General features: G+C 42.6%; 1 protein-coding gene across 1 annotated transcript in view; it reads left to right on the top strand.

Annotated features, from left to right (window-relative positions):
* Nucleotides 1-24,397, top strand: part of cc2d1b (coiled-coil and C2 domain containing 1B) — a 49,806-nt gene extending 25,409 nt beyond the window's left edge. Inside the window, exons 9-25 of the mRNA XM_037531152.1 lie at nt 923-1,001; nt 1,968-2,039; nt 3,536-3,690; nt 4,695-4,767; nt 5,886-6,040; nt 7,232-7,361; nt 8,387-8,559; nt 10,660-10,785; nt 11,247-11,305; nt 12,718-12,834; nt 13,007-13,080; nt 15,293-15,351; nt 15,463-15,514; nt 16,711-16,810; nt 18,435-18,525; nt 19,760-19,882; nt 22,271-24,397. Coding sequence (XP_037387049.1) covers nt 923-1,001; nt 1,968-2,039; nt 3,536-3,690; nt 4,695-4,767; nt 5,886-6,040; nt 7,232-7,361; nt 8,387-8,559; nt 10,660-10,785; nt 11,247-11,305; nt 12,718-12,834; nt 13,007-13,080; nt 15,293-15,351; nt 15,463-15,514; nt 16,711-16,810; nt 18,435-18,525; nt 19,760-19,882 — 1,638 coding nt within the window. The 3' untranslated portion in view covers nt 22,271-24,397. The remainder of the gene's footprint in view (nt 1-922; nt 1,002-1,967; nt 2,040-3,535; nt 3,691-4,694; nt 4,768-5,885; nt 6,041-7,231; nt 7,362-8,386; nt 8,560-10,659; nt 10,786-11,246; nt 11,306-12,717; nt 12,835-13,006; nt 13,081-15,292; nt 15,352-15,462; nt 15,515-16,710; nt 16,811-18,434; nt 18,526-19,759; nt 19,883-22,270) is intronic.
* The last annotated feature ends 1,345 nt before the right edge of the window (nt 24,398-25,742 follow it).

Here is a 25,742-nt window from a genome sequence, read left to right as displayed (position 1 = left end):
TGAACTACTTAGTATCTACTATGAATTATTCAGTGTCTACTATAAATGATGTAGTAAACATTGTTAATTATTCAGTAAACACTGTTAATTATGCAGTAAACATTGAACTACTTAGTATCTACTATGAATTATTCAGTATCTACTGTGAATTATTCAGTTTCCACTATACATTATGCAGTAAACACTGTTAATTATGCAGTAAACACTATGAACTATTCAGTATCTACTATGAATCATTCAGTATCTACTGTGAATTATGTTTTATTATTTATTATCATATTTATTTTAATTATATGTACAAAAAAAAACCGAACAGCCTGTTTTATTCTGAGGGAGGAAGAGAGGTGGTGTCAGATGAGTGTGAGGAGAAGAAAACACTCACCGCACTGTCGGCTTCCTGCTAAATAACTAGATCAACTAGTTGAGCCACCAGATCAAACACACCAAAGCTATTGAGGTCAATTCGGGTCACGTGTCAGACGAGATGAGGACACTTTGCTCATCACATGTTTCCACACCGCCATTTCGTTCTTTATTTAACCCTGTTTACACGTCTACATGATTAATTACCTAATTACATATATTAACGCTTAGTTTACATTCACTATGAACAGATTTGTGTCTGCACACACAAAAATAACACGAATAAAAATCAGTGAAATGTGTCTGAGATGCGTGGGGTTTGTGTCACCAGCGATAACAGTGTGGTTGTAATGTTAAAACAATGTAAATGAAACCACTGGTTTTGCATTTTACCGGTTACCTACCGAAGACTCACATGCTTCTAGTCTTCTAGTCTTGCAGTCTTTTTCCCCCACAGACTGACCGACCGACTGACCGAGAGCACAGATTGATCACGTTATGTGAGGAATGTGAGGTCTGAACAGAGCAGTACTGTGTTTTCTGTGTTTTCCCGGTTCAGGGTTTTGACGCAGTGATTGAGGCACTGGAGAAAGGACAGCCGGTCGATCTGAACAGCCTCCCTCCTTCACTGTCAGCAGGTAAAGACTAGGAGAGGAACACATGTGCATGTTTTAGGTCCAGGGGTCGTAACCCTTTCTGTCCTTGCAACAAAAATCAAACCATCTTGGGAGCCACAACATTTAATGTCCATTTATTTAAGGAACGTTTTACCATCTTGGCTGTAAATATGTCTAAATGAGAACGCAGACCGACTTTGCTCTGCTTTAAGCTTCAGCTCAGCTATAGCTGCTTTTCTCGCATCTCCGGCAGGAAACTTTTCCTCAAAAGTGGAACAGTTTCTTCTAAAATGTCTCTCGGCTTTTTGACTGAATTCGCTTTTCATTCGCCAGCTTCTTGTTTGAATTTTCCTGTTCCACCTTAAATGGTGCCTGAGGCGCCAGAGTGTAATTGCTGCGCCATTTAATGAGAACGGGAACATTTTCTAATGTAAAATAATACATTTTAATAGTGCAAATAAACCCATTCGTCTCCAGATTAACGTTTCGTAGCTACTAGCTGGGTGAGACTGTTGTCTGTGTTGCTATGGTGACCAGCCGTCTGCGCTGATCTTCAGGGTTAAAGGGTGAATCAGCAGTTCTACATTAACTCCAGCGTTTAAGACCATTTACTGTTAAACTGTGTTGAAGGATCAGCAGAGCTTTATTTTACTGTAGAGGAGGATTATTTTATTATTACCTACTGATCTGATTCAGCTGTGGAGCCACAACAGGGCAGGAAACGAGCCGCATGTTGCCGACTCTGATTTATGGGACCTAGATTTACATTTACATACTTATCCACAGTTTATCAGCCCCTCTCTACCCCGTTATAGTGGAAAAGCTCCACCACAGAACGCACCTCAGTGTCACAGCTAGAGGGTTCACTGTCCAGATAACGTCTGGTCAGACGTCTGGTCAGAATCCCTGTGTTCACTTTCATAAACATGTTATTTCTAACTTGCTGTCAGTGCTGCTTGTTAAATTCTGTCTGTGTTTCTTCTGCAGCTGCTGCTGTAGTGAAGGAGGCGCCACCACAGCCAGCTGTGAAAGTCTCCCCAGCGTCACCTGATGCTCAGGGTCAGTGCATTTCACACTCGAACTGTAGGCTTATTATTCAGTTATTGAGACTATTATTATTCAGTATCTGCTATGAATTATTCAGTACCTACTGTGAATTATTCAGTACCTACTGTGAATTATTCACTACCTGCTGTGAATTATTCAGTACCTGCTATGAATTATTCAGTACCTGCTATGAATTATTCAGTATCTGCTATGAATTATTCAGTACCTACTGTGAATTATCCAGTACCTACTGTGAATTATTCAGTACCTGCTATGAATTATTCGGTACCTGCTGTGAATTATTCGGTACCTGCTATGAATTATTCAGTACCTACTGTGAATTATTCGGTACCTGCTACGAATTATTCGGTACCTACTATGAATTATTCGGTACCTACTATGAATTATTCGGTACCTGCTATGAATTATTCAGTACCTACTGTGAATTATTCGGTACCTGCTACGAATTATTCGGTACCTACTATGAATTATTCGGTACCTGCTATGAATTATTCAGTACCTACTGTGAATTATTCAGTACCTACTATGAATTATCCAGTACCTACTGTGAATTATTCAGTACCTGCTATGAATTATTCGGTACCTGCTGTGAATTATTCGGTACCTGCTATGAATTATTCAGTACCTACTGTGAATTATTCGGTACCTGCTACGAATTATTCGGTACCTACTATGAATTATTCGGTACCTGCTATGAATTATTCAGTACCTACTGTGAATTATTCAGTACCTGCTATGAATTATTCGGTACCTACTATGAATTATCCAGTACCTACTGTGAATTATTCAGTACCTGCTATGAATTATTCGGTACCTGCTGTGAATTATTCGGTACCTGCTATGAATTATTCAGTACCTACTGTGAATTATTCGGTACCTGCTATGAATTATTCGGTACCTGCTATGAATTATTCACTACCCGCTGTGAATTATTCAGTATCTGCTGTGAATTATTAAGTAAACAATTATTTAGTATGTACTATGAATTATTAAGTAAAACCCTATGTAGTATCTACAATGAGTAACTTAGTATCTACTATGGATTATTCTGTAACTACTATGAAGTATTCAGTATCTGCTAAAAAGTATTCAGTAAATGCTGTGAATTGTTGTGAAACCAACAACTACAATGAAAGAAAATGTTAGTACTGTAGTTATGAGAGTGAAGCACCTACAGACAGACGCCTAAACGCTTTGAACTGACAGATTTTTGATTTTGCAGTATTCACAAGTGTCTCATTTTGATAAGAACGCCGTCTGATTTTGGATGAATCCTTTACGCAACATGATTAAAGATATGTCTGCATTTTTAGGTCAGGATGCACACAAGACAACATTCGCCGATTCTTATTTGCATATTGCGCACTACAGTATCAGGATTGTGAAGGATCTTGTGATAATCATTAACAAACAATACATCTTACAGCCTTGATGCGCATCATGAGTTGATCTGACTTGTTATTCTTCATGCGTTGGTGTCTCTGCAGCACCTGAAGCTCCCGTAAGCCAGTCTGGTCCAGTTCAGCCCAAAACGGTACTGGAAGCTTTGGAGCAGAGAATGGCCAAGTATAAAGAAGCCTGTGCTCAGGCCAAGGCCAGCGGGGATGACCGCAAGGCCCGCATGCACGACCGTATCGCCAAGGTAATCGCTTCAGTCCTGGTCAAGTTTTATTACACTGACCCAGACTGATTGGTAGAGTGGTCAGAGGTATTTACAGTACAGTCTAAAACTTTGCTTAAAGATTGTTTTTTTTTTTTGTTTGTTTACTTTTCTGCATAATTGAATTGCTCTAATGCAAACAGAGTCATTCAGAGTGGTTTGCTGTGAAATTCTGGCAAAACGTGCCGAGTCAGATTTGTTCACAGTGGTGGTGATGGGAACCAGACGTCCACCTCTAAAAGCTCCCTCACAGAAAGTTCCTACATGAAATGCTTATCAATTCACTGCCTGATGTGTAATGTGTTATTTTACGATGGATTTGAGAAGGTTTTGGGTTTTGGTTTAATTTTTGGGTTTTTTTTTGTGGAGGGAGACATGCAGGGTGTTGTGAGTCAAAAAAGTCCCCAAAGAAAACAGATTATTCCAGATTTCCCACTATTTTCCATCATCAACATTCCATATAAACTCAGAAGACGATAGGAACCAGACGTCCCCCTATAAGAAGCTCCTCACGGAACGTTCCTACAGAAAGAAGTTAGTTCGCGAATATTTTGGCCTAAAACATTTTCAAACTCTGTTCATGGTGGAGGGATACGTGCAGGGTGTTGTGAGGCAAAATAGTCCACAGCAAAAATGTATTATTTCCTGATTTATCACTATTTTACCATCATCAACACCCCACGTAAAGCTCAGAAGACTCGTGTAGGTTCTCTGGTGGTTCTGGATGGTAAATAAAGTGTCTATATCTGTGTTGTAGTCATGGCGACGTCTGGTTCCCATCACCACCACTGTAAAGACGTCTGAACCGTTTCACATCAAACCCTCTGAATCCCTGTTTACATCTCAGCAGTTGAAGTATTCCCCCTCAATTCCCGTCCAGGAAGTCGTCTCTGATTGTTTTATTTGCTAGATAATCATGTGACGTAGATGTAGACGTATTTACACAGAGGCACGCTCTTGGTCACCTGCTCTGTTTCTGTCCACAGCAATACCAAAGTGCCATTCGCTCCCATAAAGCAGGACGACCTGTCAACTATGATGAACTACCAGTGCCGCCAGGTCAGTGAGCTTCTATGGGAAACATGCGTTCAGTCATCTGTCAAAGCTGTTATCTCCTAGAAATAATAACATTGGGCTTCATTCACTAATATAGTCTTAAATATGTTCTTGAGAAAGTCCGGAGAAATGCTTAGATTTCATAGAACTTAATGGAGAAAATATATATATGTTATGTTGCCGTGCCCACTGGTGCACGGTGATGTAATCAAAAATTCAAGCTGCGTTCACGTTACGAGCCTCGTTGCTCAGATCTGATCTCTCTGACTCGACGGTTCACACTCGTTTAGGTCAGTGACTCAAATCGGTCATTAATGTGATGAACCGGCTCCTGAACTGACCCTCATGAGCTCCTCCTACTCAGTAACGTCACGTGACTGAATCACTGCATCTTCAGCACAAACTAACGAGCAGAACGAGCTTCGCTGAGAAGATCATTATAGATTATATTACATTACATATCATTTATTATTTGTAAGCGCTGTGGGAGAATTTCCATTGGTCTGCGTATCATGAAATGTTAAAATAATGTTAAGGGCAGATGGTGAATTTAAATGATGTTAAAAAAATTAAATATGAAAAAATAGAAGTAAATTGCCCCAACATCAATGACATGATTAATAAAATCTACTTTAAGGCAGAAAAACAAGAGAAGACTAATTAGAAGTGGGCGATATTGGGGGAAAATGCAATATCTTGACATATGGTATTTATTTTGTCTGACTTCTGATCAGTTGGAAAATACAGGAAGATCAGATCAATTTTATTAATCAATGATAGGAGTTTCCCGTGTGTGTGTGTGTGTGTGTGTGTGTGTGTGTGGGAGGGGGGGGGGTTGGGGCTGGAATGCGGAGTTGTTTTGTTTTTTTTTTAATGCAAAATAATAATTTATTTAAAATTTCCGAATGCGTTGGTTTGTATTAAGCATTTCACGCATCGCACTAAATCCAGTTAATCGGGATTAATTTTGCTCGGTGTGATGAGTCAGTTGGACTCTCCAGCTCAGAAAAGCATATGGTGATGTAATTTGTTATGAGAGTGATAAACATCATCAGATTGCTCATCTCTCAGGGTGTAATGGGTGCTTTTGTGATGAGTGTGTATTTGTGGTTCCCGGTCAGGGTTTCCTCCGATCCCAGGCCAGCAGGCAGCGGCACCTGAGCAGGGGTTCGCTGCTGTGCTGGAAACCGCCAATAAGCTGGCCTCGAACGAAGCAGATGCTGGGGACGAGGATGAGGAAGAGGAAGGAGAGAAGAAGGAGAAAGAAACTAAGGAGGTCTGCCTGTTTAACTCCTTTAGGCATCATTAGAGTCAACGTGACTCAGAAATCACGTTGTGTTGTGAATTCATGTGTTCATGAGTGAAACTCCGTGTCAGGGAGAGGCTCTGAGCCGGCCGAGTGCTGAAACACAAGATTATTGGTTCGTGTTATGTTGCCGTGCCCACTGGTGCACAGTGATGTAATCAAAAATTCAAGCTGCGTTCACGTTACGAGCCTCGTTGCTCAGATCCGATCTCTCTGACTCGACGGTTCACACTCGTTTAGATCAGTGACTCAAATCTGTCATTCATGTGATGACCCGGCCTGAACTGACCCTCAGTAACGTCACGTGACTGAATCACTGCATCATCAGCACAAACTAACGAGCAGAACGAGCTTCTCTGAGAAGATCATTAACTCTGATCAGCTCTCAGCTTCATTATTAGAGCCAGACGGAGGAGAAAGAGGTGAGATGAGCTGCTTTTCCACCGTTTACAGGCTTTAACGGCTGTTCGGCACTGCTGCCATGGTAACGCTGAATGACGGCACATGAATTCTGATCTGAGCGTCACATTAATACGCATCCGATCTAGGACCACATGAAAGTGGCTCAGGTCGGATTTGTGTGTCCACACAGCTCTGAAAACATCAGATCTGAGTCACATTTGGGCAAAAAAATGGGATTTGTGGCACTTCAACTTGGTAATGAGAACGTAGCCTTAGAGGTGCGGCTCCAGTCATTACTACAGGAAAACAGTAATTCAGTCTTTCATACTGTCATCGTCATCATCTTAAACTGCTTGATCCATCCAGGGTCACAGTAGCAGTAGGGAATCCCAGACGTCCCTGTTCTAGCTGATCCTGGGGGACCCTGAGCTGCTCATAGGCCAGCTTGGAGATATAATCCCTCCAGTGGGTCCTAGGATGACCTCAGGGTCTCGTCCCCAGTAGGCCGTCCCTTGCCGGCGTGGACCCCTGAGGCAGAAACTGGCTCTTTTACATGATACTATATTTTAATTGATATTAATGTCTGTTGAACTTATTAGGAGCAGGAACATAAACTTCCAAGGTTATGAAGGTCCGTTTTGATTTCAGGTTGACTTTAAACACCGGAATGTTTAACCAGACGTCGTTGCGGTTTCTTTTGGATGCTTGTTTCCGTTAGGAAGACATTTCTCTTTTTATGTTGTAATCTCTGATCTCCAGACCAAGGCCCCCCCACCAGAAAGCCAGAAGAAGCCAACAATGGCGGTGCCTCCAACAGTTCAGCACCCAAAAAGAAGCCCTTCACCCTCTCCAGACAGAACAGATAAGAGAGAGAATCTCTCAGCTGCAGGTTAGTCCGGCCATCTGAGGGTGATTCTCTCTCACTGTGGAGTTTATCGACTGTTGGAGACCAGCAGAGATATAAGTTTGCCACTAATATCTGACGTTAAAGGAAAGTTCCACTGATTTTTTCCAAATTGCTGCATAATTCAGTTTGTGTGATGTCATCAAGACAGATTCAGGGCGGCTTGGTGTGAAATGGCTCGGATGGCTTTACAGTGGTGGTGACAGGAACCAGGGGTCGCCATGACTACACTAAATGACTAAATGATGGTTCCTCAAGGGTTCTTTAGTAAAGAAATGGTTCTATATAGGGCCACAAGAACCCTTTGCACGATTAAAGGGTACTTTGCATCGTGAAAGAGTTCTTCAGATTGATGGGGAACGAGCTGTAGATGGTTCTATACACATTTCAAGAGTTTTTATCGTAACAAGACTGACATCATAACAGTAAAACCCTTTTGGGTGCTAGATAGAACAATTTTCTTTACTAAAAACTCTTTTTAAGAGTTTACACACATATAGACATTTTATTTGATATTCCAAACCACCAGTGAACCTACACGAGTCTCCTGAGATCTGAAAAATAAGTTTCTTTGTGGACTTTTATGCCGCACGACACCCTGTTTGCATCACTCCACTGTTAATAAATATTTAATATATAAATATATTAGATATATATTTAATATAAAAGGTTTTAGGTCAAAACAATCCTGATACGGTAAGTTTCTCTAGAGCTGAGCGTTTCACACCAAACCACTCTGAATGACTCTGTTTATATCTCAACCTTTTAATTAGGCAGAATATTTTTTTTGGCAAATCTGTAGAATTCAGGTTGAGAAATATGACCACTGATGATGCAGCTGTTGGGAGTCTGGTTATTTTTGAACATATTATAATGACATCAGTTGATCTTATTGGCTGGTTGGACGTGTTAACTTTTTAAAATTGCTGCTGAAAAGAAATGGGGAAAAAAAAAGTTGGGAAAGTTTTTCTTTTTTTCCTGATAGCAACTGTGTGTAAATTTGCTCTCAGCCTCACAGCAGCTGGAGTTTCTGGAAGGCCGTAAGAAGCAGTACATGAAGGCAGCGCTGCAGGCCAAGCAGAAGAACGACGTGGAGCAGGCGAAGATCTACCTCCGCACAGCAAAGGGCCTCGAGCCCATGATCGAAGCAGCGCGGAGCGGCAAAGCTGTGGACATCAGCAAGGTTAGAAATCAGCTTAAACGGCATAAAAACAGTCAGACAAAATATGTGTACAACCCCAATTCCAGTGAAGTTGGGACGTTGTGTAAAACATAAATAAAAACAGAAGACGATGATCTGCAAATCCTTTACATTTACAGCATTTAGCAGACGCTCTTATCCAGAGCGACTTACAAGAACTTTTCAACCGATATTCAGTTGAATCCACTACAAAGACGAGATATTTAATGTTCAAACAGATAAACTTTATTGTTTTTTACAAATATTCACTCATTTTGAATTTGATGCCTGCAGGACGTTCCAGAGAAGTTGGGACAGGGGCGTGTTTCCCACTGTGTTACATCACCTTTCCTTTAACACTCAATCAGCGTTTGGGAACTGAGGACACTGATTATTGAAGCTTTGTAGGTGGAATTCTTTCCCATTCCTGCTTGATGTACAGCTTCAGCTGCTCAGCAGTCCGGGGTCTCCGCTGTCGTATTTTGTGCTTCATAATGCGCCACACATTTTCAATGGGAGACGGTCTGGACTGCAGGCAGGTCAGTCTAGTACCCGCACTCTTTTACTATGAAGCCACGCTGTTGTAACACGTGCAGAATGTGGCTTGGCATCGTCTCGCTGAAATAAGCAGGACGTCCCTGAAAAAGACGCTGCTTGGACGGTAGCAGATGTTGCTCCAAAACCTGTATGTACCTTTCAGCATTAATGGGGCCTTCACAGATGTGCCAGTTACCCCTGCCATGGGCACTAACACCCCCCCACACCATCAGAGATGCTGGCTTTTGAACTTTGCGCTGAAAACAATCCGGACGGTCCTTTTCCTCTTTGGCCCGGAGGACACGACGTCCATGATTTCCAGAAACAGTGTGAAATGTGGACGCGTCAGACCACAGGACACTTTTCCACTCTGCGTCAGTCCATCTCAGATGAGCTCGGCCCAGAGAAGCCGGCGGCGTTTCTGGGTGGTGTTGATATGTGGCTTCGCTTTGCATGGCAGAGTTTTAACCTGCACTTGTAGATGGAGCGACGAACTGAGTTCACTGACAGTGGTTTTCCGAAGTGTTCCTGAGCCCATGTGGGAATATCCGTTACTGAATGATGTGGGTTTTTAATGCAGTGCCGCCTGAGGGGTCGAAGGTCACGGGCATTCAGTGTTGGTTTTCTGCCTCGCCGCTTATTTGCAGAGATTTCTCCAGATGCTCTGAATCTTCTGATGATATTATGGACTGTAGATGATGAAATCCCTAAATTCCTTGCAGTTGCACGTTGAGAAACGTTGATCTTAAACTGTTGGACTATCTGCTCACGCAGTTGTTCACTAAGTGGTGAACCTCGCCCGTCCTTGCTTGTGAACGACTGAGCCTTTCAGGGACGCTCCCTTTATACCCAATCATGACACTCACCTGTTTCCAATTAACCTGTTCACCTGTGGAATGTTCCAAACAGGTGTTTTTACAGCATTCCTCAACTTTTGTTGCCCCTGTCCCAACTTCTTTGGAACGTGTTGCAGGCATCAAATTCAAAATGAGTGAATATTTGCAAAAAACAAAACAATAAAGTTTATCCGTTTGAACATTAAATATCTCGTCTTTGTAGTGGATTCAACTGAATATCGGTTGAAAAGGATTTGCAAATCATCGTCTTCTGCTTTTATTTATGTTTTACACAACATCCCAACTTCATGGGAATTTGGGGTGTGTGTGTATCACAATATACATTAGAATAAAGTCGTATTCATAATTCAAATAAACAGAAAAACAATAAAGTGGAACAAGAATTTCTCGCGTCCATATTTTTCCTGGACACCTTCACAGCCGCCACAGAGACTCGTTAATATCATCAATGACATCATGAGCTCAATTTACTGAGCACTGATTGGTCAAACCAGGAGCTGCTTTTTAACTACATATAATACTGGGCTTCCTCGAGGAGGAGAGGCTTGGAGATGGGTAAACAAACACAACAACATCCAGAACATCACTGTTTATTATATATAATAATATATAATGTATATCACATTTACTAAAGATAATTACACGGGGTTACTAGAAAAGGTACGGCTGTTATACAAATATTAACCACTTTCTTTGTCAACAAACTCAGGTGCCTTCGCCTCCTGGTGATGAAGATGAGGATTTTATTCTGGTTCATCACAGTGATGTTCAGAGCTCTGAGAAGGCTGAGGAAGTGTACAGCCAGCTCAGTAAACTACTGCAGGAGCAGTACGAGGTAACCGAGTAATAAACGTTAAATTGTTACAGTATCTAGCTATTTTATTCATTTTTGACATACAGTCATATGCAAAAGTTTGAACATCCTGGTCAGATGACATTTTTTGATTTAAGTCAAAATATATTCACACTATCTACAATATTACTCTACAGAGAAAACGATTATATACGGCATTTTCTTGTAAAATTTACTACGCAGTTGCTGTTTCGCTGCCGAGTTTAACATCTTGGAAAAACTTGAAACATAAAATATAAATAGCGTCTTTTGCACTTTTGTTATAAACCTTAGTTTTTGTATTAAAAACGGCGAATAAACAGTACTTTTGTATTAAAATCTGCAGAAGCGTGTTCTCTGTATTAGATGTGTTCATTTATTTACACTTATATGCGATTTGACTGGGGTGCCCAAACTTTTGCTGTTCACTGTATAGGAACTAATGTGGCGTTTGTCCTCTGCAGAAATGTATGACCTTCTCCAAGCAGTTCACTCACACGGGGAACATTGCAGAGACCACCAAGTAAGATACACACACTCACATTTAGATACATTGATTCAAAGCAGGGGTCCCAAACATGAGCTGGTGGTCTTCTATACTGGTTAAAAAATGCAGGGGCAAAAAGTGTCCCCAGATTTCTTTAGGGTTGAATATTAATTGTGGAAATGTAACATTTTACCTAACATTATAAACTAAAATATGTGAACAAAATAGCCCGTATTTTTCCAAACATAAAGGACATAAAACGCTATAATTACTACTAATAATAAAATAATTAGTAGTCATAGAACACATACATACATACATACATACATACATACATACATACATACATACATCATTTTAAATACATGTTTTAGTGTTCAGTTAAATCAAGAAGACTTGCACTTAACATTTGAGTGATTTTAGACTCTTATTTTGATAACATACGTGTGTGTGTGTGTGTGTGTGTGTGTGTGTGTGTGTATGTGTGTGTGTGTGTATGTGTATAAGACTTGTGGACGAAGGGGGGGGTGGGGCAAAATCTGCCCCTGTACAGAGGGATATTATAGTAGGGCTGCAGTGCGCAAACCCCTCAACACGGGGGTCTACAAAGACAAAATGAGATGGGGTCAAATGGGTCTGAGAGATCAGTGCTGTAAAACCAGCACTGTCCTACAGAGATGTGGAGAAGAGTGATCTGGTCAAAGTGAGTCATCCTTCACGATGTCCTCCACAGCTGGGAGAGTGCATGTGCAGCATAACACCAACAGAGCAGTACAGGCCTGAATGCTCAACTACTGAACACCATTCGCCAGACGTGTCTGATCTTCAGAGTCAGACCAAATCAGACTGAGCCGTAAAACTGAGCCAATATCAGGTTCAGCTCAGTTTGGTCAGTTTGTCCAGATCAGTATTAATGTTGTTTTGTTCCAGCCGGTCTGTAAAGCTTCTTACAGCCCGTTTAGTTTGGCGAATGGTGTTGGGTTCATTTCTGGCTGATTCCAGGTTGTTCAGCTGTTCTTCCGTCACAGCTGCCGACTGAAAAGCTGCTCAGTGGAGACGACAGTCTGGGAATTTAGCGTCGTCTCGTCTTCAGAGTTGGACCAAATCGGCTGTCGGTCAGATGTGATTTTAACAGTGTCCGTTTTCTGTTTGTGGCAAAGTCAGAAGTGAGAACGTTCAGACGGCTCGAGCAACTCCTACAGCTGTCAGAGTCGTTGCTTAGCAACGGCGTCTCAGCGGAGTGATACAGTGTGAAAAAAGTGATGTTATGGTGAAATAACAGCAGTTAGAACGCTGCTCAACCAATCAGCTCGCGCGGCCGGAACTAACAGCTGTATAATTACAGATATGAACAGTGAACGACTGCAGATGGTGTAGCAGTTTACGTACAAATTACATTCAGTCTAAATTGTGCCGGACTGTGTTATTTGGTATCTTGCACTTTCTAGATTTGAGAAGATGGCAGAGAGATGTAAGAAGAGTCTGGAGATCCTGAAGCTGGCCCAGAACCGCGGGCTAGAACCACCAAAGCACCACTTTGAAGAGAGAACCTACCGCACTGTCAGGTCAGTTGGCGTCTCCGTGATAATCCGGGTCAAACCAGCAGTAAAATATCTGACTGGAATCATTCCAGCTCCTCCGTGACCCGTTAAGAGAAGTGACTTTCACCTCGTCACTCATCCTTAAGCTGAGTGTCTGTTTTGTCTTCTGTCTTTTCATCCTCTGTCTTTCTTTTAGGATATTTCCAGAGCTCAGTAGCACCGACATGGTGATCATGGTTGTACGAGGCATGAACCTTCCTGCTCCTCACGGTAAGGCTAGTGCCTGCACTCGTGCTCTTAACGGCACAATGCTTGTCCACTTTACCAGCTCCACTTACTGTATAGCTGCACTCTGTAGTTCTACAGTTACAGACTGTAGTCCATCTGTTTCTCTGATACTCTGTTACCCTGTTCTTCAGTGGTCAGGACCCCCATGGACACTCACAGAGCAGGTACTATTTGGGTGGTGGATCATTCTCAGCACTGCAGTAACACTGACGTGGTGGTGGTGTGTGCTGCGCTGGTATGAGTGGATCAGGCACAGCAGTGCTGCTACCTTGTCGGTCCACCTTGTAGATGTAAAGTCAGAGACGACAGCTCATCTGCAGCTGCACAGTTTGTGTTGGGCATCCTCTAGTCATTCATCAGTGGCCACAGGACGCTGCCCACAGGACGCTGTTGGCTGGATATTTTTGGTTGGTGGACTATTCTCAGTCCAGCAGCGACACTGAGGTGTTTAAAAACTCCAGCAGCACTGCTGTGTCTGATCCACTCAGACCAGCACAACACACACTAACACCACCACCACCACGGCAGTGTTACTGCAGTGCTGAGAATGACCCACCACCCAAACAGTACCTGCTCTGTGAGGGTCCATGGGGGTCCTGACCACTGAAGAACAGGGTAACAGAGTATCAGAGAAACAGATGGACTACAGTCTGTAACTGTAGAACTACAGAGTGCAGCTATACAGTAAGTGGAGCTGATAAAGTGGACAGTGAGCGTAGAAACGAGGAGGCGGTCATGATGTTATACCTAATCGGTGTATATTAAAGCAGTAAACCACAAGATGTCGTGCGTAACTGATTTTATCACAGGAAGGTGTTCGTGGCCTAAGATTCCCTTCCCTGTGATAAAATCACAGTAACACTTGCCGCCAAGTGGCTTATCGCTTTTAGGAAACGGCAGCCAAGATAAAATATAATAAAATACAAAATTTGACAGTTAAAAAGTTTTCCACCAAGAATGCGCTTCCTTTAGAGTACAGCATCGTGGCCAATCAACCACGGACCGAAAAATGAGGAGACCGGTCGCCCATCGCTGTAAATCGTGGTCATTTAATGAATTGAACAAATGATAACGCAGCGCTGTTTAATGCAGAAGCCTTCGCTTTATAAGGACTTTTTGGTCACTAAATCACCACCACGAGTCTTATTTAGCACCAGTCCAGCGCCGCCCCTCTTCTCCCACTGGGGCTGAATCTCAAACGGCTCCCTGCTCCCTACCTAGTGCACTACGTGGGAGTTAAATACTGGATCCTGCAGCCCAACAACCAAATACAGCTCAGAAACTGCCGTTTGGGACACATCCACATCGGTGCACTATTTGGCTGTAGAGGCTCGAATTTCTAAACTTTCTTAGCTAGAACACTATTTAGGGAGCACATGGCTATTTGGGATTCAGCCTGGGTTTGACGTGACTTCTGACTGAAATATGAACATTTTTAGTCTTTCATGTTGCAGTTTTACAGTTAATCACCCCACAAGTGCTTTAATTCAAGCCTGTGATATTAATGATGGGGCTCTTTAGGCTGTTTTCTGTCTTTCAGCCTGTTGGCTAACTGACCCACCTGGTTCTGGTTAAGAACACAAGTTGCCAGCCCCTCAGTTTAAACAGAAAATGGGTTCTTACTTCATCAGTACACTCTGTACGCCATGTGAGCAGCACTAGAGTCAAAGATCATTCCAACAGCAGAAGGATTTTTGTGCCGTGGTGCAGTGATACAAAATTCAGTTCTTGTGAGGCGGTCATTGGTGTGCGAATACGGTTTTATCAGGCTTTAGGACCAGGACTGACCGTTGTATAAATGCAGTGTTAAGCCCTTCTCATAACAGCACGACTTCAAAGCCTTCTGTTACTACAGAACAAAGCAGTGACAGCGTTTCCTCATCGGCGCTGTGCAGTCACCCATCCTCACTCGCAGCTTCTGCTTTGCTCTGATGGCAGCGACACTTTCAGCATGTGGCTTTCAGTCAAGTGATTATAAACAAGTCAAATGACCCACAAGACAAACACTTAAAGGAACAGCGCAGTCACAGAGCCTAATGACGGCCACCAGTCACAACATGCCAATGACATCATGTTAATTGGTGGCCACAAGGTTCACGTGCTGCCCGATCGGCCTTGCCTTAACACTGTGGGTTTGACCTGATCTGAGATTTGGATATTCCTTTATTTTGTGCCATTGTCTTTTTTTGTGAAGGTGTTGCATCAAATGACCTGGATGCTTACGTGAAGTTTGACTTCCCGTACCCCAGTTCAGTGAGTATCTCTGACCGCACGGCAGGAGGAAAGGCAGTAAACCACATTTGGGTGAGTTACTGCGCATAATGACATGTTGTAGCTCATCACTGTTGTTTTGGCCATTTCTAGGATCAACCTCAGAAACACAAAACTGCAGTTGTCAAAAACACCAACAGTCCAGGTGAGTGTGATCGTCATTCATAAGCTTTTTAATAGGGGTATAAAAGTACATGCAGAAATCTGAAGGTAGTCTGTCCAGTTAAGATCGTTAGCATCTGTTAAAACAAGTACACTATATTTCCAAAACTCGTCTGGCTTCACACACACATGAGCCTGAGTGAGATCCCATTCTTAATCCATAGGGTTTAATATGATGTCGGCCCACCCTTTGCAGCTATAACAGCTTCAGCTATTCTGGGAAGGCTTTCCACAAGGGTTAGGAGTGTGTTTATGGGAATTTTTGGCCGTTCTTCCAGAAGCACATTTGTGAGGTCAGACACTGATGTTGGACGAGCCCAACTCCTGAAAAACAACCCCACACCATGATCCCCCCTCCACCAAACTTTACACTCGGCACAGTGCAGTCAGACAAGTACCGTCTCCTGGCAACCGCCAAACCCAGACTCGTCCATCGGATTTCCAGACGGAGAAGCGTGATTGGTCACTCCAGAGAACACGTCTCCACTGCTCTAGAGTCCAGTGGCGGCGCTTTACACCACTGCATTCCACGCTTTGCATTGCACTTGGTGATGTAAGGCTTGGATGCAGCTGCTCAGCCATGGAAACCCATTCCATGAAGCTCTCTACGCTGTTCTTGAGCTGATCTGAAGGCCACATGAAGTTTGGAGGTCAGTAGTGATTGACTCTGCAGAAAGTCGGTGACCACTGCGCACTATGCCCCTCAGCATCCGCTGACCGCTCTGTCATTTTACGTGGCCGACCACTTCGTGGCTGAGTTGCTGTCGTTCCCAATCGCTTCCACTTTGTTATAATCCCACTGACAGTGGACTGTGGAATATTTAGTAGTGAGGAAATTTCACGACTGGACTTACGACTGGCTGCACAGGTGGCGTCCGATCACGGCACCACGCTGGAATTCACTGAGCTCCTGAGAGCGACCCGTGTTGTTTTTATTGGCCGTCTTTTCCTACTGTGTTCGTAGTTTCTCTAGTTACGTTTGTGTTTTCACTGTATATAAAAAAACTGCACCAAAATAATTGAATTAAATTTAAGGTTTAAAAATGATCTTACTGAAACATTGTGAGGTCAGTGACTCGGTCTTGCTTTCTAATGTCTTTAATCTGTGATTTTCGGATAGTTGTTTGTATTTATTTAACACTAATGACAGTGATGAGTGTTTGTGTCTCCCGTTTCCAGAGTACAACCAGAGCTTCACCTTAAACATAAACCGTAACCACCGCGGCTTCAGGAGAGTGGTGCAGTCCAAAGGCCTCAAACTGGAAGTCTTCCATAAAGGGTGAGTCAGTCGTGCTGTTTAAAGCCAGTAGTTCCATCTTTTTGGCTGTTTTAAAGGCCTGTAGTGCTCATACGGTGCTCCACATTTCTCAAAATCGACCTAAAATATCAGCATTCACTTGTCTTAACCTCGATGGTTCACGCCCCTGGCGTGACTCCACACGTGGAGCTGTTCAGTAACAATCGACCTTTATTTAACCTCGGAGAACGTGATGGTGACTCTCATTTACAGTGTTGCCGAGGTTATACAGGGAAAGGGATTGATGATGTGTGAGAACAAATCAAATAATGAAAATTAAAAATGTCTCAAATCAGGTAAGTATAAAAAAGAAACACTAATCATAAAAATACAGTAGAAAATATAAAACAATAATTAAAATGTACCTAAAATGTAAAAGTTGATAAAATCAAAATAAAAGATCAAAAAGTAAACAAATTTTTTTTTAGATTGTCTAAAATAATAATAAAATAATTATAATTAAAGTAAGAATATGAATAATAATAAACAAACAAAAATAATAAAATAATGAAAATGATCCAGTCGTGGGCCGGAGGTTAGGGAACCGGCCCTGCGACCGGAACGTCGTCGGTTTGATCCCCAGAGCCGACAGTCCATGACTGAGGTGTCCTTGAGCAAGACACCTAACCCCCAACTGCTCCCCGGGCGCCGTGGATAGGGCTGCCCACCGCTCCGGGCAAGTGTGCTCACTGCCCCCTAGTGTGCATCTTCACTAGTGTGTATGTGGAGTTTTACTGCACGGATGGGCTGAATGCGGATGTGAAATTTCCCTGTTGTGGGACTAATGAGGGTCACTTAATCCAATGATGTGGTTTCTGACATGGACTAAAGTGTCATACAGTGTGAGAAACCAGTAAGAAAGTCATAGAGCTCACTGAAAGGAGAATTCCACTGAGATTTCAGTGTAGTCTGATAGTCGAGGTCTAATCCGAGAGCTTCAGAGGGTTTGGGGTGAAATTATTTCTTTACAGTGGTGGTGATGGGAACCAGCCGTCGCCATGACCACAGCACAGATATAGACACTTTATTTACCATCCAGAACCACCAGAGAACCTAGTTTTACATGGAATGCTGATGATGGTAAAAAATAGTGAAAAATCTGGAAAAAAAAATTTCTACACCTAATGAGTTTAAGAAATGAAGAGTTTAAGGCCAAAATCTTCGTAAAACTCTCATAAAACAGCGTCTCAGTCATCAGGCAGTGAATTCCGAACCGTTTCATGTAGGAACTTTCTGTGAGGAGCTTTTAGAGGGGGACGTCTGGTTCCTATCACCACCACTGAGCTTCTCTAGAACAGTGTTTCACACCAAACCACTCTGAATGACTTTATTTACATCTTAACCATTTAATTATGCAGAAATTTGGGGAAATGAGTGGAGTTCCCCTTTAAGAACTCGACATGGTTTGAGGGAAGTGATTTAGGCTGCAGTAGCACCATGATAAAAGGCAGATTATAAGCTTGAACTTGATGGACTACACTTAATATTCCAACGCCGCCTCTCTCTGCACTGTTTTACTGTGTGTGTGTGTGTGTGTGTGTGTGTGTGTGTGTGTCTCTAAAGATGACGTTAGTATCTCTCTCTCCTGTGTGTGTCTGTGTGTCAGTGGTTTTCTGAGGAGTGATAAGCCTGTAGGAACGGCCCTCATCAAACTGGAGAAGCTGGAGACGCAGAGTGAAGTGCGTGAGATTGTGGAGGTGAGCAGGAACGCAGCGTCTCTGTCCTTCAGTTACGGTGTGTTTATCAAGGCTACAACTCATTTTTCATCCTCGGGTTAAGTAACCGGCCACGTCACACTCCGTTTAGCAGGCCAGTACACGCGAGCAGCTCCATTAACCTGTTTAATTTGTTTATCTGAATGAACAGAGATCACCTAAAGGACGGCTTAGATCCCGCCTGTCAAACACGAGGCCAAGTCAGGCTCGCGTCACGAGTTATTACGATTCTCTGTTGATATCAGCCCAATTTCACCATGAGCTGCACTACATTTCCCAGCATGCACTGCAACATGATGTGTGCTCCCTAAAACGATCTATGGGACAGCACCTGGTTCCATTGACTTACATTGAAAGAAATGTTTTTTTTCCTTCTCCTGTATTTTGGGGATATGAGATCACAGCGATCACGGTTTTATTTTTATATATCGCTGCTGTCGGAAGAAATCCTTGTATCTCCATTTTTGGCATTTTTCAGTTTTTGACATAATTTGAAAGTGTCTGTTATTCTTTACATTGTTTGTAAATTTTATGATGAATGGCCTGAAAGAAATGACCCAAAATGACACGGGAAAAATTCTGGTTCCATTGACTTGCATTGAAAGTGAAGTATGTTTTTTCCTTCTCCTGTAAAGTCACTATTTTGGAGATACAAGGTTTTTTGTGTGTGTGTGTGTGTGTGTGTGTGTATGTATGTATGTATGTGTATATATATATATATATATATATATATATTACACATTGTGTGAAAGTTTTAGGTATCTAAGCAAATGTTTAAACAATTTATACATTTATATGTATATTTATATAATTTATACATAAAATACGCATTAGAATAAAGTCATATTCATAATTCAAATAAACAGAAAAACAATAAACAGTAATACATCACAAGCTTAATTTACTGAGCACTGATTGGTCAAACCAGGAGCTGCTTTTTAACTACATATAATACTGGGCTTCCTCGAGGAGAGGCTTGGAGATGGGTAAACAAACAAACCAACATCCAGAACATCACTGTTTATTATATATATACACTTCCACTGTATATTTTATGTAGGTTTTTTATTTCCTTGTAAGATTCAGTCTATTAATGTCTGCTTATTTTCAGTTTATTCCAGTTTTATTCAGTGTATTGCTGTAATAACCCTGTGGTGTGTATAAGGGCAGCAGGAGCTCTTTACAGTGTTAAACTTGTGCGTGTGTGTGGGTTTAGGTGATGGATGGCCGGAAGCCCACCGGTGGTCGTTTGGAGGTGAGGGTTCGTCTCAGAGAGCCGCTGAGTGGACAGGACCTCCAGACAGTTACTGAGCGCTGGCTAGTTCTGGACCAGTCATAGGTCAGTGTTTTTAACAGTTCCTAATCATAAAGCAGTGAACCACAGTTTTTAGACTTCCCCCATGGCTCAGCCAATCAGATTACACTACTGGGACCATCCATTTTATAATGTCTAAAAGTAAGGAAAGCGGTCAGATCGCCCCCTGCTGTTCAAAAAAATCACTTTCATTTCATTTCCAGTCAAAAAAGCCATTTAGTGCCATTTATTGATTTTTCAGCATCAGACAAAAAAACGTCTTTAAGAGAAAATTCCACAGGAGCTTCAGCAGCTAAACCGACTACTGTGTGTCTCTTTCCCTTTATTCCCAGCTTCCGTTCTTTTCAGGAGACTCACTTTCAGCTCCTGGATTATCCTGCATTAATCTCAAACATCTGATAAATGAGTAACTAGTACTTATTGGTTGTTTTGACTGGAACTGGAGAACTGGAGATGCTGCAGACTGTACAGTGTGACCTGCCGCTTTGCCCCATAGTCGGTTATATTTGACAATTCCATAATCTTCCAAATGATAACTGAGTAAAGGTTGGAAATACAGTGTTTCCCCCAAAGTGGACTACAAGGGTTCTTAACCTTTTCCACCCCAAGACCCACCTGTTTATAACCATACAGCATAGCAGCCCACAGAAAAACTACAGATCAATGTTTTGGAAATACTTTTTTCTTAATTGCTCACATGGAAAACCTGTGAATTGGGACCAGATCATTCAGTTCAGTCATAATAAAAAACATTTCATGTTTAAAAATGTTGGCAGAGATGTCAAAAAGGGGGAAATGAAAAACGGCAGATGTGGACTGTGATTTGGAGCTGCAGTCCGTCACCGGAGTCACTGCACCGGCACCTGCGTCGCCGTTTAATTAGCCTGCGCTTATTAATTATCCCTATTAATATTTATTAGTTACAATTTCGAAATGTTAAATTCTTCGATTTTTAAAGTTGATCTTTTTCCCCCACTTATGGTTTTTAGGACTTAGTGATGTTACTGGCTCACTAGGGACTACTGCCTCCCCCTGAGTGCAGGCCCGCGTACCACTAGAGGGCGCTTTGTGGCCCACAGGTTGAGAAACCCTGGTCTAGATGATCCCACGAAGCGGTGCCAGCGCCAAGCTGCCGTGTTTACATGATCACAAAATACATGTTTCACAAAAGTCTTCTGGGTTTTTTTTATGGAGTGTTGATGATGGGAAAATAGTGGAAAACCTGTTTTGGTTTGTTTTTTTCTCCATTCGGGGACTTATTGCCTCGTACCACCAGTGAACCTACACACTTTCACGGTAAAATCAAAGGCCAGAATCTTCTCAAAACTATCGTAAAACGACGTCTCGGTCATCAGGCAGCGTATTCCATCTAATGGTTATTAACGACCCAAAATGACTTGGAAAGACGTCTGGTTCCATTGACTTACATTAACTGTAAAGTAGGTTTTTTCCTTCTCCTGTAAATTGACCATTCTGGAGATACGAGGTTTTGTTCTGACAGCTGCTTTACTTTACTAAGAACTATTTTGCTTCACAACACCCTGCATGTATCCCTCCAACACGAATAGATTAAAAAATCGATTAGCAAGATGTTTTAATCATTACAAAATACTGAAAATGTTCTGTGAGGAGTTTTCGGTAAATTTCTCTATAACAGAGCCGCTCAGAACCGCTCTGTTTACATCTGAACCACTTAATGATACAGAAATTATTAACAAAAGAATACATTTTATATATATATATATATATATATATATATAGAGAGAGAATCACACTCAGCGGCCACTTTATTAGGTACCCCTTGCTAGTAAAAGGTTGGACCCCCTTTTTCCTTCAGACCTGCTTTAATTCTTCATGTCAGACTTTCAACAAGGTGTTGGAAACGTTCCTCAGAGATTCTGGTTGGTTATTTGAGTTCCTGTTGCCTTTCTATCATCTGGAACCAGTCTGCCCATTCTCCTCTGACCTCTCACATCAACAAGGCGTTTTCGTCCACACAACTGACCGCTCACTGGATATCTCCTCTTTTTCGGACCGTTCTCTGTGAACCCTAGAGATGGTTGTGTGTGAAAATCCCAGCAGATCAGCAGTTTCTGAAATACTCAGACCAGCCCGTCTGGCACCAACAACCACGCCACGTTCAAAGCCCCTTAAATCCCCTTTCTTCCCCGTTCTGATGCTCGGTCTGCACTTCAGCAAGTCGTCTTGACCACCTCTACAGGCCTGAATGCAGTGAGCTGCGGCCGTGTGATTGGCTGGTCAGCTATTTGTGTTGAACAGGTTTATTGTGTTTATTGTGTACCTAATAAAGTGGCTGGTGAGCGTATATATGGGTAGAAGACCCAGAACATTTTTCTTTCTCTTGTAAAGTTAAACTTTTGGAACTGACGCATGTGTCTTTCACCTCCTCAGGGCGTGAGGTCATCAGCCTGGCCATCTTCAGACCGATCTGACTGGACGTTGCGCTCGCTCCAGCGTGCTGCTGTACTCTAGGCTAGGAATACATATTGGGAGAAATCTCATGTTCTTGCATGAAGCGACACGGAGGTGTGTTCACACGTTTACGGGATGAAACGTCTCACAACGAGGAACCGGAGCTCAGTGGTGGGGCTGGGGAGGCTAAAGCATACAGCACATGTTCCAATTGATTTAGATTTCACTTCCCTTCTTTTGAAATGACCTCGAAGTGTCATAGTAGTAAAGTAGGTCTAGAGAAAACTAATTTATTTGCTGCTCTGGGATGCGTCTATGCACTAATACCAAAGTGATCACTGTTGCTGTAGTACAACTACTAAAACTGTTCTCGCGTTGAAGCACATACTGCTGCCACGTCAGGCTTAATACTGATTACGTAGGATTGATGAATCTATGCACTGAATCCCAAAAGGTTTTATAAGACACTGCAACACTTGTTTATACGATAAAGCAAAATTCATTGCACGGATAGACACGGGTCACCCTGAAGCTCGCCCTGCCCTGAGAGCGCTCGTCAGATTGTTCTGTTCGCACCATTTAAAGCCATAATCTAATGCAAACTGAAGCGGTATTAGGCTTCATAAGCTCTGCTTGCCCGGCAGGCCGTCACTTTGACTGGAACAGGTACTCAAACTGAAGCGAAAATCAGTTGCTACTACCAGCCCAGAAGAGTTCAGCTTCACGGTGTGCATGGGATTCAGTTACTGCACTTCGAAAAAAAAAAAGATCACTCTAAAGGGGAATTCCACCGTTTTTTCCCCCAAATTTCCGCACAATTCAGAGGTCGCAATGCAGTCTTTCTTATCGGCTTCTTTACAGTGGCGGTGATGGGAACCGGGGGTGGGTCGCCATGACAACAACACAAATATAGACATTTCGTTTACCATCCAGAACCACCAGAGAACCTACACATACCTGAAAATATGGGGGGGGGGGTCTTTAGGGACCGTTTTTCCTCAGCATGTATCGCTTCACCATGAACGGCTTTAAAAAAAAAATCTGTGTTGGAGCAAAATTTTCTCCAAACCATCATAAAATAGTGTGTCAGTCATCGTTTAATATCTTTCTGTGAGGAGCTTTTAGAGGTGGACGTCCGGTTCCTATCACCACCACTGTGAATATTTCTGTTTCTTTACTGAGCATTTCACACCAAACCGATCTGAACGATCGTTGAATTATGGAAAATTGGGTGGAGTTCCCCTTTGATGCTCTTAGCCATGTTTACACGCTCTGTTGTGCAAATCAGACAATGCTGTATGATGATTAGTCCTTTTTTTTTAAGATAGAGGATTCCTTATATTGCCAACTTAAGTGGTTGCCATAGAAATATACTTTATTTAAAAGCGCTTTCATGTTTATAAAACTAGAAGACAACATATATACACACACACACACACACACACACACACACACACACACACACACAACCCTCAGGCGACACACTGTAGAACACGGATGCTTTTCCCTCACTGGGACCTGTTGGATATGCAGTCTTGTCAATATTACTCTGAATCTGTTGGGAATAAACGTATTGATGCTTTAATAGTAGATGTTGAACGTTTAACCCCAAATCTGAACTGGAACTGATTTCGTTTGAAAGATCTTATTAGATCCAGATTATTTTAGGGGTCCTTTCACTACATTATGGTTCTTCCATTTCAAAGTCATATTAAAGGAATATTCCTGCATTTAACAAGCTAACGTCTATCAGCTGTGATATGATTAACACAGACAATAGTTTTGAGACGTTCCCTAAACGAGCAAGTTTGTGCACTTGCTCAGAACACATTCATAGCAGAGGTCCGTGGGTCGGCACCGACGCGGCAGCCCACTGGATGGTATTATACGTTTTCAGTCACCTTACGTTCGGTTCTTTTCCACGTTCAGGGAAAAGCCTCAACATCGTTGTCTGTGGTAACTGACCATGTACTATAGATGCAAGACGTTAAGGAGAAAAGGCGATTATTCTCTGTTTTGGCGAAGTTTATCGTTTGAGTGGGCTTAGACTGTTGCAGAAAGTTTGTTGAATGAATGTTTTATCATTAAAAGAAAGTCATAATTCTGTTTTCCTCCTGCTTCTTTATCATCTTTATCATGCACTGATCAGGCGTAACGTTCTGACCACCTCCGTTTCTACACTCACTGTCCACTTTATCAGCTCCACTGACCGTTCAGTTCCACTCTGTAGTTCTACAGTTACAGACTGTAGTCCATCTGTTTCTCTGATACTCTGTTACCCTGTTCTTCAGTGGTCAGGACCCCCATGGACCCTCACAGAGCAGGTACTATTTGGGTGGTGGGTCATTCTCAGCACTGCAGTAACACTGACATGGTGGTGGTGTGTTAGTGGATGTTGCGCTGGTCTGAGTGGATCAGACACAGCAGTGCTGCTGGAGTTTTTAAACACTGTGTCCACTCACTGTCCACTCTATTAGACACTCCTACCTTGTTGGTCCACCTTGTAGATGTAAAGTCAGAGACGACAGCTCATCTGCTGCTGCACAGTTTGTGTTGGTCATCCTCTAGTCCTTCATCAGTGGTCACTGGACGCTGCCCACAGGACGCTGCCCACAGGACGCTGCTGGCTGGATATTTTTGGTTGGTGGACTATTCTCAGTCCAGCAGCGACACTGAGGGGTTTAAAAACTCCAGCAGCACTGCTGTGTCTGATCCACTCAGACCAGCACAACACACACTAACACCACCACCACCACGTCAGTGTTACTGCAGTGCTGAGCATGACCCAATACCCACATAGTACCTGCTCTGTGGGGGTCCATGGGGGTCCTGACCACTGAAGAACAGGGTAACAGAGTATCAGAGAAACAGATGGACTACAGTCTGTAACTGTAGAACTACAGAGTGCAGCTATACAGTAAGTGGAGCTGATAAAGTGGACAGTGAGCGTAGAAACAGGGAGGTGGTCAGAATGTAATTCCTGATTGGTGTACATTTATGTTCTAAATGTTTTTGTAACGTTCCGAAGTTGACGACTACAGGAAAGCTGTGATAGGAGCACGTTAGCCGCTGTTACATCACCTTTACTTTTAACAGCACTGGACAGTCGTTCAACTGATCCAGTTCTGAAAGCGGATGTTTTTTTATGTGTAACTCTTCAGTGATGCAAGTCTTCAGCTTTGCAACCGTACGAGTTCTTCCTGGTCGTATTTTGAGCTTCATAAGACACGTTTTCAGTAGGGGACAGTTCTGGACTGCAGGCAGGTCAGTCTAGCACCAGCACTCTCTGATTGCAGAGAATAGGGCTTGGTGTTGCCATGGTGAATAAACATGGAGCACCGACGCCTAAAAGGCATCTTTTGGTCCAAAATATGTTGAGCATTAATGGTGCATATAGAGGCGTATAGGGGCAGTCGTGGGCTGGAGGTCAGGGAACCAGCCCTGTGACTGG

This window comes from Pygocentrus nattereri, chromosome 19 (assembly GCF_015220715.1).
Source record: "Pygocentrus nattereri isolate fPygNat1 chromosome 19, fPygNat1.pri, whole genome shotgun sequence".
Lineage (NCBI taxonomy): Eukaryota > Metazoa > Chordata > Actinopteri > Characiformes > Serrasalmidae > Pygocentrus > Pygocentrus nattereri.
The sequence above is the reverse complement of the archived record's forward strand: the minus strand, read 5'-3'. Positions and strand labels throughout refer to the sequence as shown.